At 40.1% G+C, this 15161-nt stretch overlaps 1 protein-coding gene across 1 annotated transcript in view; it reads left to right on the top strand.

Annotated features, from left to right (window-relative positions):
• The window catches only part of SLC25A36 (solute carrier family 25 member 36), a 29905-nt gene extending 16998 nt beyond the window's left edge, over window positions 1–12907 (top strand). Inside the window, exons 5-7 of the mRNA XM_071437469.1 lie at window positions 6572–6638; window positions 7764–8053; window positions 8749–12907. Coding sequence (XP_071293570.1) covers window positions 6572–6638; window positions 7764–8053; window positions 8749–8942 — 551 coding nt within the window. The 3' untranslated portion in view covers window positions 8943–12907. The remainder of the gene's footprint in view (window positions 1–6571; window positions 6639–7763; window positions 8054–8748) is intronic.
• Window positions 12908–15161: the final 2254 nt, after the last annotated feature.

Below are 15161 nucleotides of genomic sequence, written 5' to 3'. Positions count from 1 at the left end.
GCTTGTGCCCTTCCTGCCCAAAAACAAATGTTCAGGGTTTTTTATAGGCCATGGGCACTTTACAGATGAATTCTGACAATTTAATTGTTCAAGTTCCTAAGTCCTGTCAAATGTTACAGCCAGTCTGTAGAGTGCGAGTACTGGCAATCTGGAATGGACTGATAAAGGAGTGATAACAGAATAAGGAATAGGATTTGTTTTCTATTTAATGCTTGCTAATAATCTGATACATAGAGATATATTACATAGTATATAAAATATAAGTGACATTAGCTTTATACCTAAATGACACTAATGTTCATCTCTGGCACATGAAATGTTGTGACAGTTTTTAATCTTTAAGGTGTAAGAAGAGCTCCTTTACTTTGCCCAAGTCAGACAAGGACAATGCAGTGTTTGGTTTTTAATCATCTAGAAGTGAGTGGTTTTGTTTGTTGGTGAATAGCATGGGGAATGGGATGGAAGGGGATTTAATGTAGAGTTCAGCCTAATCAGTTAATTGCATCAAGAAAGATGAAGAGTCTTCAGGTCCTTGTCAAGGGAATAAAACATGCCCTTAATTTGGGGGCAGGGGGAAGTGTGGGGGGGTAATAAACAGATCTGTCCTCAATTGAAGGCAACTTGTGCATCTCATGCAGTGCTGCAGACAAGTGAAGATTCTGAGTGTTCCTCATCTTTGGAAGCTGCTGCCCTCATTCTGTAAAGCACATTTGTGGGGATGTGCTGTAGTGCCTTTTCCTGGTGTTTGCAGCCTCAGGCTGTGGCTTGTCATGGAGCTCTGTAGCTGCTCCCCTTCAGAAGGTTGGTGTTGTGCATTTGTACATGCAGCTGCAGTAAACTGGGAAATGGATTTGAGCCTTTATTGCTGTTTGCCTTTTTTTCCTTTTGTGTACAAGTTCTAGCATTGAACTGCTCTTGGGGCTGTTCACCTTCTCATACTTCCCAGGTTCTGCAGTTGTATTTCTAAACCACAGTCAGTGAAACAGAATGCTCAGTGCAGGCTCACACCATAGGTCTTGGCACTGCACAGTACAGAAGTTCTCAGGTTCTTTGACAAACATTTCAGTTCTCTCTTCTGGTGTTATTCTGATATATGAAAAGGACTGCAGTTAACAGTGCTTTCTTGGGAATGTGCTAACCTTGTTTTTGTAATTCTAATATATTTCAGAAAATGCACTTAAACCAGCCATTAACAGTTTTACCTGCAAGGTTTGTATTGCTGTATGATGCAAATCACCTTAAAGAAATGGCAAAATAACAGGGACAAGATCAAATGTGAGCTCTTACTTGGTTGACAGGTTAATGCATAGGATCATTGCAATATTTGCTTTGGAACGCAAGGTTTCAAAATTGGCAAGGAGGATAAATACTTCAGAATTAGCAAAAAAAATAATCAGTATTGGTGTTTTTCTTTTTCAGCTGCCATTGGTTTCAGTAAGGAATTGAGTAATTCAGTCTTAAATGAGGGTTGTTGTTTTGTTGGTGGTTCTTTGGTGGGTTGGTATTTTTTTGGATATGACCTTTCTGTTTCATAAAGTCTAATACCTAATTAGCATGAAGTGGGATTTGCACTTACATAGCTTTTCCTGTAGGTTGCAAAATACAGTAATGATGCAAAAATATGTTTTTAAACAACATAATTGTAACATTGTTTTATTAAAGTACTGCAAATAGTGAACTTCAGTCAACTTTACATTCTGTTTATTTGTATAATGTGCTAATACATGTCTCAGGCTAGACTGATGTCATTATTAAATAAGGATGGTTTTGTGCACTTGGTGGTTTTGGGAGTGAAAAGCTGATGTATAGTATTTTAAGCATATTTTTTTGTTGGTTGGTTTTAGGCCTGATTCTTCATTCTCAAAATATATATTTATGGTTTTAAGGTTCTTTTACTGAGTTTGTTTTATTCTAAGGAGAGTGAAGTATCTGCATATTAGTAACTGATGCCTTATGCAAGCAGAAATGAATGCTGTCTTCTTGCTGTGCTAGTTTCCAGCATACAGAGCACATCCCCTTCATACCTAAAATATCTGTGTTGACATGAAGAAGTACTCAGCAATCCTTTTTGCTTACTCCTGAGCATAAACATGGTTCTCTTTTTGCAAACTAGGGCAGGGAATATATCTGAGCTTGGTACAAGACTGTTTGCTTGTGTGAAGAGAGTTGATTTCTGGACATTTCCAAGTTAGGCTAAATTCTCAGATTCACTATAAACTCTGCCTTCTCATTGCACTCAACCTCTCTCACCACAAAGAAGAAAAGCTGTAGAGAACTGAATGTGACACTTGATTCCTGTATGGCTTTCTTGTTTGCTTTTTTAATGATTTACAGCCTCAATCAGAAAACATGGTTGCAAATCTGCTGCAAAACTACTTTGCCTTGTATGCTTTTGCTATTTTTTTCTAGAGTTTTACTGGCAAACCAACCCAAATGCAGATTTTTTAAAAAATTACTAATATTTATTTATTTAAAAATAATTGGGATCAGTTTATTACTTAGAGATACATTACTTTGTAAGTTTCTAATACCATGTACACAGTTAATTCATACCAAATAAAATGCATATTTAGTTCACTGACCTTAGAAAGTTGGATTTCATAAGGCATCTTTTCTGTCCTAAGACTAGGCTAGCTTTAGTGAATAGTATTTTCAAGGGAGTGGGGAAGGAGGAGGTTTCACTTGTAAATTTTCTATATAGGTAAGTATTTGGAGGTATAAAATTAAATTGCTGCAAATGAGCAGAAATTTCAGTACTCAGTGCATTTTACACATCTATTTTAATATCTGTGGCCTGTTTTGATTATTTTTCTTTCTTTTTTTCCTAAACTTTTACCTGCAAACAGTTAGATTTCCCAATAACTGACAAATCCTTCCGCTGGGATTCGATTTGTACACTTGTGTCTGATGAGGTCACTGCTTGTTGTTATGATACAGAAAAGCCTGTGTCTATTTTAGGCATTTACTGTACATTTCTCCCGTGAAAAGAGTGAGATCGTGTCATCTCATGCTCCCCCTCCGCAGGTCACTTCCTGCAGCAATATGGACTAACTTAAACCTCGTGAGTACTGAACTGAGCGTCTCTTGCAGCCTCTAGTGTAAGAACCACACCTTGGGTTTGTGATATTATTGAATAAACACCGTAAGGGGAACACACTTGTAGCTTGAACTCAGATGATGTGCATTGTGCAAAGACATCACTTTTCCTTAACTCTGTTTAGAGTGATTTTTTTTTTTTTTTTCTGTGCCGTTCAGGGAAAGGTAGGAAATGCCTTTCACTGAGAGCTGCTACTCTCCTTAGCTCTGGTCAACTGAAAGCCCCTACTGGGTTAAACAAGGCATTTTGGGAGGTTTTTTTCCCAGTATTCCAGAGCTGCCTTTAAAATGCTGCAGCTGATATTCTGTGTTGTCACATTTATTTCAAAGACCTCTGTTCTTTTTCTTTTTTAATATGTGTATATAATCCTTTCTGTCTCTTTCTGTTTGCTCTTTTGGTTTGTTTTTATTTTACTACTTTTAAATTTTTATTCATCATTCCATGTTCACATGCGTCTGTATCAATTACATTGGCTTATAGATTAAAAAGCACCAACCCTATCCTTTGAAATATGATGCATAATAGGAATACCTGGGATCTTACCTGTCAGTAGCTGGGATAGCTGAAAAAGTAGATTGAGATAATTCTGTCTGAAGCTGGGATAAAATAAAATAAAACTACAGAAGTTTGTAGTATTGCCAGATTTATCTGTACTTTTTCATGAATCTGGGATCTTTCTTGAGGGTGCAACACATTGATAGGCACTGTAAAGGATTATAAAGATTATTAAGGCTTTTAAAAAGAAAAAAGGAAACAATTGATGGATCTTCCTGGCAGTTGTTGAAAACCCCCAAAGTTTGTTTTAACAAATATTTTTGCTACAGATTTTCCGTATTTAAAAATCAAAGTTTATCTTCTCAAGGATCCTAAATGGTATATTTCATGTTTTGGAGGGCTTTCCTTGGTGTCAGCACCACACAATTCCTTTTTCTTCTTCAACTAACTGCATTTGCTACATTAGCTGTAAGAATTGACCTGTAGTGATCTCACCTTGAAAGCTGAATTATTGGAGGCCCTTTGATTTGAAAACTTTGGTTTGAACTGTCAGCTTAGGCCTGTGACAGCCATGGGAAAAAATACTGGCCATGTTGCTGAGTATCTGATCCTACATTTAAATAATGCTTAGAGTGACCCCAGGAATGCAGTTTTCAGTAGAGTAGGGGCTGCATCCTGTGCCAACCACTCTTCCCTGGAAATTACCAATATACTCTACTCACCCACTGATGGCACCTATGCATTGCCTGCTCCAGATTCAGGATTTGCAGACACCTTTATTTTGAGTTGAATATGAAGGAGAAAGGCCATATCTTACAGCCTAAGAGTTACAAAATTCTTCCTTTAATAGGAATGCAAAAAGATTTTTGCCTTGGTTAACTTGTAATTAAGAACTAGAAGAGACTTGAGAACTAATTTTGGTTTTTTAGAGGAGTCTTTCATGGAAGATGTCTTGGTAGGGAAAGTGAGTGATATTTTCCCCCACCTTATTTCAAAGCCTTTGTCGCAGTTCTGTGCATTTCCTAGTGCACTTCATGCCACAAAGATTCTGATTGGAAGCCAAAATTAAAACTTTATTAGTGCCAGTGTAAAGAAATAAAACCATGCAAGAATGGAGTTTCCTTTTAGAGTAGATGACTCCGGCTCAAGCACTACTGGAATCAGTGGAGTTTCTGTGACATGAAGTGACAGGTCAGACAGGTTATGACTGCTTGAGCTACAGAACCTGTTTTGCACATGTGGTGTTTTAAAAACATCTCATGCCTTGTTTTGGCCGAGTTTTTCCCGAGTGCTTTGAGTTTTTACATCATTTGCCTCCATTAAATAGAGATATAGAACTCTTGGATTGTTAGGATTTCACTGCATTATGTGAAGGTTATAAAGAAGTACTGAGATATAGGAAGAATGAGTAGTGAATCAGGAAAAAAAAAGCCAATTCCAAATCTTTATTATCTACCATAGGAAGTTGCTTAGTTAAGTAGTTTGAGCCAGTTTAAAAATCTGTTTAATTAGAAAATTGAACAGAAGCCTCCAATCTGTTTTCATTCTTCTGGTGTATAAAACCATCTCAATCTTAGTAGCTGCCAAATCTGATAATTTTTTTTTAAGAACCTGAATTGAAAACCATAATGACCTGTTTAAGCTTTGAGGGTGGGCACAGATCAAGCCTTAGAACAGTTAAGATCCCCTGGCATTTCTGAGTATTGCAGACCTTTGTGTGCAATGTAAACCTAGATTGTGATTGAGCAGGAGTAACATGTATGCAACCAGTTCTGCTAAATCTGCTTCTGTGAGCTGTTAGTGATCTGATCAAAGAGCTTATCAATAGCCTGTTGCTGGATAAGTACTGTGCCCCAGCCATGCCCTGAGCAAGGTAACTCTGTCCTTCCCCACACACCCAGTCCATCCCTGTGCAGGAGGGCAGTGTGTCTTTGTAGTAATAAACCAGCCATGTGTGTCACGTAGAGAGCAAGTGTCTAAATTTATCATCTCTTGCCTGGCCATGTTCCAGCTTTTCCCTTTTCCTATTCTCTCCTGCAGACATGACACCTCATTGATGGTGCATGTGTGGTATTGCAGCTTGAGATGATTTTTTTAATTTTACTTTTTTTCAGAGCTGCCTTTCACTCTGCTTTCTCTCTCTCTCTCTCTCCACAGTTGTGCAGAAGTAAGAGTAATTCTTACTTCTTTTTTTTTTCTTTTTTCCTTTTTTCTTTTTTGTTTCCTTTTTTCTTTTTCTTCTGTTTTCTTTAGTGGACTGAGAATCAAAGCTTTAACCCTTGGCCCTTATGCAAGCCTGAGTAGTTGCTGTCTGTCTGAATAGTTAGAAGTCACAGTGTTTACTTTTAACAATTTAAACACTCATATGCTTATAAAAGTATCCCAAGGCCAGCCAACAATCTCTGCTTTGAATACTAAATAAAAGATTAGCATTCAAATATAACTGCTCTTTATAGTTCAGTATTAAAAGGTCTCCTAATTTGCAGTAATAAATGCCTTTTAACTGCACCAAAAGTAGTATTTATTCAGTCTGCATGCTTTTAAACTCGGATTGTATTTCAGGTAACAAAGTAAATTGAGGCAATGTTTTATAGCATCTCAAATTGCTATTGCTGTCTCTGCAATGCATTCTTATTGACTTTTTTGCCCAATTGGCTGACATTTGTCTAGTTGGCATTGCTGTTCTGTGGTGTCAAAACAGGGTTGGTATTAGATAGGCAGAGAACTGTACTTAATTTGGCTTTTTTTTTATATGGGGCATCTCGTGCTAAGAATCAAACTTATTCAATATTAATGTAAAATTTAAAAACAATTTAAGTGTTTATTGGCTGTATGGATTCACAAAATGGGGACTTGAGCAAAATCAGTATAGTCCGAGTTTTTGCATCCACTGTACCTTAACTGTGTGCATTTGGAATTTAGATGCATCTGTTCTTGTGATATTATCACATCTAATTATGTTGGTTTTACATTTTTTAGGCTTTACTGCGATCACAACAACTAATCCCATTTGGTTGGTGAAGACACGATTACAGCTTGATGCAAGGTAAAGTGCTAATAGGGAACCTCACTGCTATGATAACATTGTACTAAAGTCTTGTGAATCTCTTCTCACTCCAGAATGGAGTGTATTCTTAAACATTCAGCATTTCAGATTTGCAAAGTTGATGCTGGTCTCTCTACAAGTTACACTATCACTTTTCTTTTTAATCTGTTCTGAGACGTGCTTGAGGCACTGTAGTGGACTGACCAGCAAATTTCTAATGAATTAAAAGGTTAACAGTTTCATTAAAATCATGTTCTACCAACCATATGCTTATATTTTCATTCAGTAATACATTCTCTTTAACTGTTGAGCTAAACATTGCTGAAATACAGATTCAGTATTATAGGAAATGTTTAGGAAAATGCTTTAAACATCCCCATTTCTTTTTATTCTGACTTGCTCACTTAGACCTCTGCTGGCACAGTCCATGTGCCTGCACTTGCAGCTGTAGTGAAGCACATCTTTACAGAGTTGTCATGGGTTTGCATAGTTGTGTACAGTAATCTAACTACTTCAGTATGCACAGCTCAATTCAGTGAGCAAGCTCAAAATGAGAATAAAACTTCATTTGCCAAATACTGCTTGAAATAGGTATGTTTAATGAGCATTTTCCTTGACATCAGCAGTGGCTTAGTTCAGTCAAACAACAGCTCCCAGTGTTGCACTGGTTGCTGTGCCAGTTGTTTGCTGAGAGCTGTAATGCTGAGGGCTGCTCTTTCAGCTCTTAGCCACTGAATGCTATGGAGCTCTTTATTGAGGTAACAATCAGGGCAAATTCATTATGCAAAAGGAAATGGTCATTTTTCTCATGAGTTGCTGACATTGATAGTCCATTTGGGAGTCTGTTTCCCAGCAGTTTATTGTATGAGAGTTGGGGAGGCCTAAAGCTACCCAGCGTTTCACTGTGATATTTTGTCTTTAGTCACTGTGTGAAGTTTGGCTTGGATTCCCTGTAATGCTTTACCTGTGTTTAGTGCTGAAGGCCTTTGAGACTGTGACTTGGAGCCCCTCAGCATCAGTGTTGAGTATTTCCTAAGTCTTCTTGTCACTACAAACCTGTTGAATTAATTTTCCAGTCTCTCTGGTTGCAGCAGTTGATACTCTGACTTGTTTTCTCCTTTGTAGGAATCGTGGAGAAAAGCGAATGAGCGCGTTTGAGTGTGCCCGCAAAGTTTATCGCCTGGATGGCTTTAGAGGCTTTTACCGGGGAATGTCTGCGTCCTACGCAGGCATATCTGAGACTGTTATTCACTTTGTCATTTATGAGAGTATTAAGAAAAAATTACTGGAGTATAAGACTGCTGGTGCCATGGACAATGAGGAAGAATCGGTCAAAGAAGCATCGGACTTTGTTCGGATGATGATGGCTGCTGCCACTTCCAAAACGTGTGCAACATCAATAGCATATCCCCATGGTAAGTGGGACATGTGCAGCTGAGACCCTGAGGCAGAGCCATCAAAGGGAGTCTTAGTGAGATTTGTAGCTAGCTTTGGTTTACTTGCTCAAGAAATATTTCCCTGTCTGAATATCAGTTTTAGCAGGTCAGTGTGAGTATATTATTCAGAAATGAAAGTGCTTTACAGTGGATGTCCAGCATGGCCTTTTCTTAGGCAATGTTTATTTTGCCAAGGGATTGGCCAGGATATGGCCCAAGGTACTCAAAGAGGTACTTTTTCATATACTTTCCATATACTCAGCAATTTTCCCTAATGTGCCACCCCTTCTAGGGATGCAGGCTGCCTAGTATGTATGTCAGTTGCACTTGATCTTCCTGCAAAGTAGTTGTGTATACGTTGTTGGTAATGAACTGAGTACTGAACTTATGTCAACTTCTGAGCTAAAATGTAACCCCAAGCAACAGTCCTCTTTTGGATTGTAGCTAAGCAAATGAACTTGCCTTGTTTAGTCAAATATCTAATACTTGCTCTCTTCTTACACATACTTGGTTTGCTACTCTCTTTGTCATCCTCCTCCCTTTTTTAAAGAGAAGTTAGGAGATTGATTGGGGAGGGGTGTAAAAATCCCTGATCGGTTGCTGGGAAAAATAATGAGAAGTGGTGAATGTAACCACTCAATTTTTCTTTTTTCTCACTGGTTTTCTTTGTACAGAGGTTGTACGAACAAGACTAAGAGAAGAGGGAACAAAATACAGATCTTTCTTCCAGACACTGTCTTTGCTTGTGCGAGAGGAAGGGTACGGCTCCCTTTACCGAGGTCTGACTACACACCTGATCAGACAGATCCCAAACACGGCTATCATGATGTCCACCTATGAAGTTGTAGTCTACTTACTTGATGGATAGCAGTGTGACAAGGTGAAAGAAGGTGGAAGACTGAAAGACTGGAGTGGACCACTGAATGTCAATGCCAATGTGGTGGGCTAAAGGAGCGTTCTATCAGGAGCAAGCAGCTGTGGACGAAACAGAAGGTTGATTGTGGGCAACTCTGAATAATTTTGCTGCCTTTATTGTGTGGTCTCATGTCAATGTGACAAATGGGAACTGCCCCTTAGAGAATGCCTTCATACATCTCTTAATTCAGAATTATTCTTTTCTTTTCATCTGTTAAACTAGACAAAGCCATTGAGTCATCTTCAGAGACCTGATGGGTGAGGGAGGGGACATGAAATATGTTGCTGGGCAGTCCTATTACTTTCTCTTAGTGATTGCTCTCAGCTACATCATTTTTGTTCTGTTTTACTGCACAGTAACCTGTTGGAGGAATGGGCAAGACAGTACTTTCATAGCTTTCTATACCTGAAACTTCCATTTAGTTGCTCTGAAGATTCATTAAGAGACTGAGGTAGTGTGGTAAGTGTGTGAAGTTTTTCATGTTGCTACCTCAAGACAAAATAAGGTGCAGGGACCCAGAACAGTTATTTCTTCACTACAAAAGGTGATACCTGTTGTAGCTTTTTGGTCTTGATTGTTTTGTTTTGTTTTCCTTGATGTTTGAGCAGTGTTGTGGGTTAATGAGACAGAGTCTGATTGTTCAACTCTTCAGGTTATTGGTCTGTTCATGTTGGTGTATGTGGACTTCTGGTCCTGCTGCATCATACTTTTTCTTTTCTGAAACCTCTCCTAAGGCAGAGAGGCCTATGAAACATTGTCCTGTCTCATCAGTTTTCCTTGCCAATATTTTCAGGTCACTCACACAGCTAAGGAAGTTGCTGAATGCCACTTTATAGCCTTTTTAAGGATTTGTAATGTGATGAGAAATCTCAACTAGTCCAGCCTCCCATTTGTGAAGACAGGATTCACTCAGTTTCATGCTACCTAAGCACAAACTGTATTACCCTTAAATATCTGGCAAATCCTGCCTTGGATTACCAGTGTTTATATGGGAGTACTGGGGGAGAACACATATCACTGTGGCTAGGGTGACCAGAAAGCAGAAAACAGTTGAAGTTGTTATACATCCTGTCAGTGCAGACAGGCTCCGTGCAGAAGGATGGAGAAATTGTAAATAATATTTTCCTGAAAGCATTCCCCCTCATAAATGCTGTATCACTTCTCTCAGCTTGAGCCTGTGTACTGAGCTATAACCTTGTCCTCCACATTGTCTGATTATTCAGGCATTGGTTTTGTTCTGGAAGCCAATTGCACATTAATGCCTTGCATTCAGCAGTGAGGCTTAGCTGGTTTATGCTGTCATAATTTACAGAATTTTCCAAAATCATACAACTGGAGTGTCAAGCAGTTTAATATTACAGGAAGTTTTACAGCTTTACAGACAGATACCTTCTCAGTCTGCATCCACTATCCTCATGAGGAAGATGATAATTTATAAGTTGGGGTCAATAGCTTTCGCCATATAAATGCTGCTCCACTGGCATGGACAGAACTGTGCTCTCAGCTCTTCCAGTGTGGTACTTCAGTACACTTGAACTGTGCATCATGTGCAATGGCTTTATTTTATGAATGACTTCTTATGCACTTTGTGGCCTTCTTAGGGCTTATGACTTTCTTCCTCTTACTGATTATCTGGAATCAAACCATGTTTGTAATATGCAGTTTGGCTTTAAACAAAGCATGTGGTTTGATTTCTGTGTAAGCTGTGCAGGAGTGTATGCTGTAAATCCATAGCATCTCTGTGGCACTGCTTCTGTAGGCTCTGTGTAAAACCTCAAAGCTTGCAGAACAATCAGTCTGGGTTTTTCTCGTTTGCTTTCCTTTATTTTGACCCTTGTCATGTTTTCCATAGAGTGTCAAATTATTTGAGTATTTCATGTAATTCTCTGTATTAATTGCTTATTCTCTAAAAGCCACCTACAGTAAGTACATTGACCTTGCAGTGCTATATTGACTTCCCTGCTTGGAAAATGTTCCCTATTTTAAAGACAGTATGGTCTGAGGGGTGACCGTGGTGAGCTTGATTGTCTCAAACAAGTGAAAGGAGTGCTTAAGTGATTTTAAAGTGGGCTTTTTCTAGTGGTCTCCCTAGGAAAAGACTGGAGTACTTATGACTGACCTTAAGCCTTGATGTGATGCTTTTGTTCAGATAAATAAATGCAGTAATAGTGACTTACTGTAATTTTTGTGATGTAGGAAGTGGTCACTCTTTAGGTTATCTAGATTACACAGTCATAGCCGAAACTTAAATTGGCAAAGACCATACTCAGCTTTGGAGTTCATGAATACAGTGAACACTTGGAGTAGCCTAGGCTTAATGAGAGATCCTCTCCTCTCTTTGGATACATTGTCCCTCGGTTCTGTGTTTGTCTCCCATTCCTGGGTATTCCCGGGTACTGTGTGTGTGCCTTCTCTGGCTAAGAGCAGAGCCCCTGGAGGTGATAAGTAGGACAGTTAAACAAGGACAGTTGAATATGGGAGATAACAGCTAAAAGCAGACAATCAGCTTATTATTCCACCTCTTTAAATGTTTGTTTTCAACTTCAGGGGTGATCATTTTGGCTACTTTTGCATAACCAAACATAACCCAAACATTTCTCGGGATTTTTCATTATTTTTAAACTACAAGTACCTGCAAAATTACCTCTGATATATTTCCCAAAGATCTTTAAATTATTTATGTTGTTGTCTTGATATTTATTATAAAAACTCAAGGGAAATAACAAGATGCTTCATTCAATAATATCCTTAACTACAGAGCTTAAAGCAGTGCATTTCAACTTGGTCATGTTCATTTGTATTTGGGTGTCATGTATGTATGTCCCACCTGTGTGCGCTAGGCGATGGGACGAGTGAGGGACTCTCTCTTTGTTTAGTCGTGAATTCGTTCCTCGTTTCCCCGGCTGTGTGGCGAACCGTGGCCGGCAGGTGGCGCGCCCTCCGCGGGGTCCCGGCACGGAGCAAACGGGTCCGGAGCGGCGTGCGGGGCCCTCCCGGCCCTGCGGGGCCCTCCCGGCCCTGCGGGGCCCTCCCGGCCCTGCGGGGCCCTCCCGGCCCTGCGGGGCCCTCCCGGCCCTGCGGGGCCCTCCCGGCCCTGCGGGGCCCTCCCGGCCCTGCGGGGCCCGGAGATCCGCGCTGCCAGCCCCGCTCTCCGTGCTTGGCAGGGGCTCACACGGGGGAGCTGTGGAGGTTCCTGGTGTTCTAGTTGTAACTGAGACATCGCCTGTCGCTTTGCCATCTCTGCCCCTAGCTCTGTTTACATAACGCACTCCGCATCTTCCCTTGCCGATTGAGGTGTTAATGACAGCGGATTGTTTGTTTGTTAATGACAGTTTCTGCTAGTCTGTTTTTTGTACGGCATCTGCAACATTCCTCAGACTGCAGCATTGTAAAAGAATGCTTCCAGAGACAAGAGTGGAGAGCCTTTATAAATGTTGCTTCCTGTTTAAACTGTTCCGATTTGGAAAACAAGCTGAATGCTCAAGTGTGCCTAGGTAAATGTACTACTTTTTTCAACTTTGTCTGTTAAGACTGAATTATGTAAGTTTTTTCAGTTCTTCTATTTAAGAGTCTGCCTACCCTGCATATGTGAACATAACTATGCCCTCAGAGTCATAGCTAAACACTCACAGATGACAGATTGAGAACACTTCAAGTACTCATGTGAGGTTTGCTATTATTCTTGCATACATGTAGTTGGCTGTAAACTATGTGCATTTACTCTGTATTTATATAGTTAACTTTTTGTTTGGATTGCTTTAAACTTCAAAGCAAATTAAAATTATGTGCTTCTATTCAAATGTTGCCTGCTGTGCTAAACTGTACACTGTTTTTAACCTTTGAATTTTTCTATTATTGATACATACCAGTGCCTGCACAGTTGTGATTAAAAATGAAAAATTAATTAACCCAGTGAATCATTTTATCTTGTACCATTTTATAGTAGCTGAAAATAAGGTGTGTGTATTGTATCTTTAGTATGGCCTTTTTGGAGGAATTCATGGATCACTTAAACTAGCAGCATGTGTTGGTGCAGTTGGATTTGAACACTGTTACCTCTACAGAACCAAACAACCCTGTCTGTCAACTGAAATCCAGAAGCTGGTGACCACAAAACTCATGTCCATTTGAAGTGCCAGTTAGCACAAGCCACTGCTGACAAAACTGAAGGGCAGTAATTCCTTAAAATGCTCAGAGTTAATTGCATGTGAGGTCATAACCAAGTCCTTGAAGCTGACACATAGTTAGATATCAATATTGTTTTTCTTACAATAGTTGGTGTTTGATGTGGGATCTGTCTTGAGCTTCCTCACAACTAATTCTGCGAATGCATCCATGGGGTTTGTTTGGGGAGTGCTGCTTTTCCCCCTCAGTGTGTGTTCTGAGTCTTTGCAGCCTCTAATACAGAGGCAGGCTCCATGTCTCTGATTTGATTCTTTCAGCTATTCAAAACTACTTCCAAACTTGCACATCTGTGATAGCTTTTTTTCTTTCAGTAGGTGTTACTGTGAATTGCTCTACCTTGCCACACTTTAAGGGGCCTTAAATCCCAGGCCAGCCAGGCTTAGAGGTAATCAGTCTGCTGGAACCAGTACAGGCAGCCAGTGTTCTTATCCCTGACACATCTGAAATTATGCCTCTGACTGGCAGAGCTGTAGTTGTCTGTAATTGATCTTTCACTGTTACCCTTCAAAGGAGGCACTTTGGCAGGGCAGAGCTCAAGGGAAGTCTATGGGGATGTTTTGAAGCTCATGCTGCTTTACAACCCCTCTCTGCTAGAGCAGTTATGTTGAACTTGCCACAGTCAAAAAGGTAGTGTGTAAAATGAAGGTGCATTTAAAGTGCTAATTGGTTATGACTTGGCATTAATGCAGCAGTGCAGTCTGACAGAGGTAGCCCAGAAGCACGTGAGGCTTGACAGTGATGTCTTTGACAAAGGAAAGCCCTTCAATTCCATAATGCACTTACACTGCAATAAAATGTACTCCAAAGACAAACAGTCCCCTCATCTTGTATGTGCTGCTGCCAGCCACTGTGCTCTGTGCTAACTCAGAACATCCTTATCTTCTTGCACAGCTTCTGTAAAAGGCAGGAAATGCCAGGACTGGAATCCAGTTTTCATGAGCAAATTGATGCAAACAGAATGGGGTCTTGAACTGTGAAAGGCAGATTGGAGCACAGGATCTTCTGTTTATATAGATGGAATATTTTAAAGGGTGCTCCTGAGACTGGGCTCACTACTGCAGACACCTCAGTGATGAGGTTGTGTGAAGTTGACTAGAAGCTTTCCAAGACAAGCTCGAGATGGTGAAGTGCTGGTAATTCCAGGTAAACCTCTACAAAGGCAATGTTTCCTCCGTTATCTGTGTCTCTGTGTCTGTCTGAAGGTTGGTAGCTTTTCCTAATCCTGCTCTGTAGCAGACACTGGGGATGGGACTGAGGCTGTGCATGCATCCCTCTAAAGAGAAAAGGCCAGTTCTCCTAGGACTGTTCAGTATTCTCTTAGGATAGAATTTGGCTAAAATGAGCACCAGCCAAGACCCTTCTGGATATGAATGCTGAAGGGAGAGCACACCTCCTGAGAGAAGGTGCTCCCCAGTTTCTGTATTTATCCTTTAGATGGGAAAATGAAGTGAATGCTGAAGAAATAACTCTGTTCTTGCTAAGAAAGCCCAGTAGTTGTGAATCTGTTCCCAGAAATGGGTCATTCTTCAAGGAATTCTGTGAGAAATCACAATGGATTTCCCAAGGTATTCTCTTTCAGTGTATCCTGGAGTGAGGTCTGCTTGGGGAAGAGTTTCCTTTCTCATTCCCTGGAAATAGTTGAAGACAGATCCTGCTGTTAAGGCTTTCACTGACCAGAAATGCTACTTCCTGCAGAAAATCCTTAATGATGTGCAAATAACTTTTTTCCCTCTGGCTGCTAAAGGCAGGCAAGCCCAATTTGTTCCTAAGCTGGTAAGTTTTCATTATAGTTCTCAGTTACTTTTATTGTCATTTCTGGAGGTATTTGTTTCCATTCTGTCTCTTCTGGAATGCAGTTAGCAGCAGAAGTTTAGAGTTCTGTTAAGCTGCACTGCCACTGTAAATGTTTCTGACCTTTGCAGTGACTTGCAAGGTGATTTGGGCAGCTCCAGCTGGATTCATGCTGGATATGCTTAGAGACTTGGA

The sequence above is a fragment of the Agelaius tricolor genome, unplaced genomic scaffold (assembly GCF_023055355.1).
Source record: "Agelaius tricolor isolate 1412-34295 unplaced genomic scaffold, bAgeTri1.0.p SCAF_12, whole genome shotgun sequence".
Classification (NCBI taxonomy): Eukaryota; Metazoa; Chordata; class Aves; order Passeriformes; family Icteridae; genus Agelaius; species Agelaius tricolor.
The sequence above is the reverse complement of the archived record's forward strand: the minus strand, read 5'-3'. Positions and strand labels throughout refer to the sequence as shown.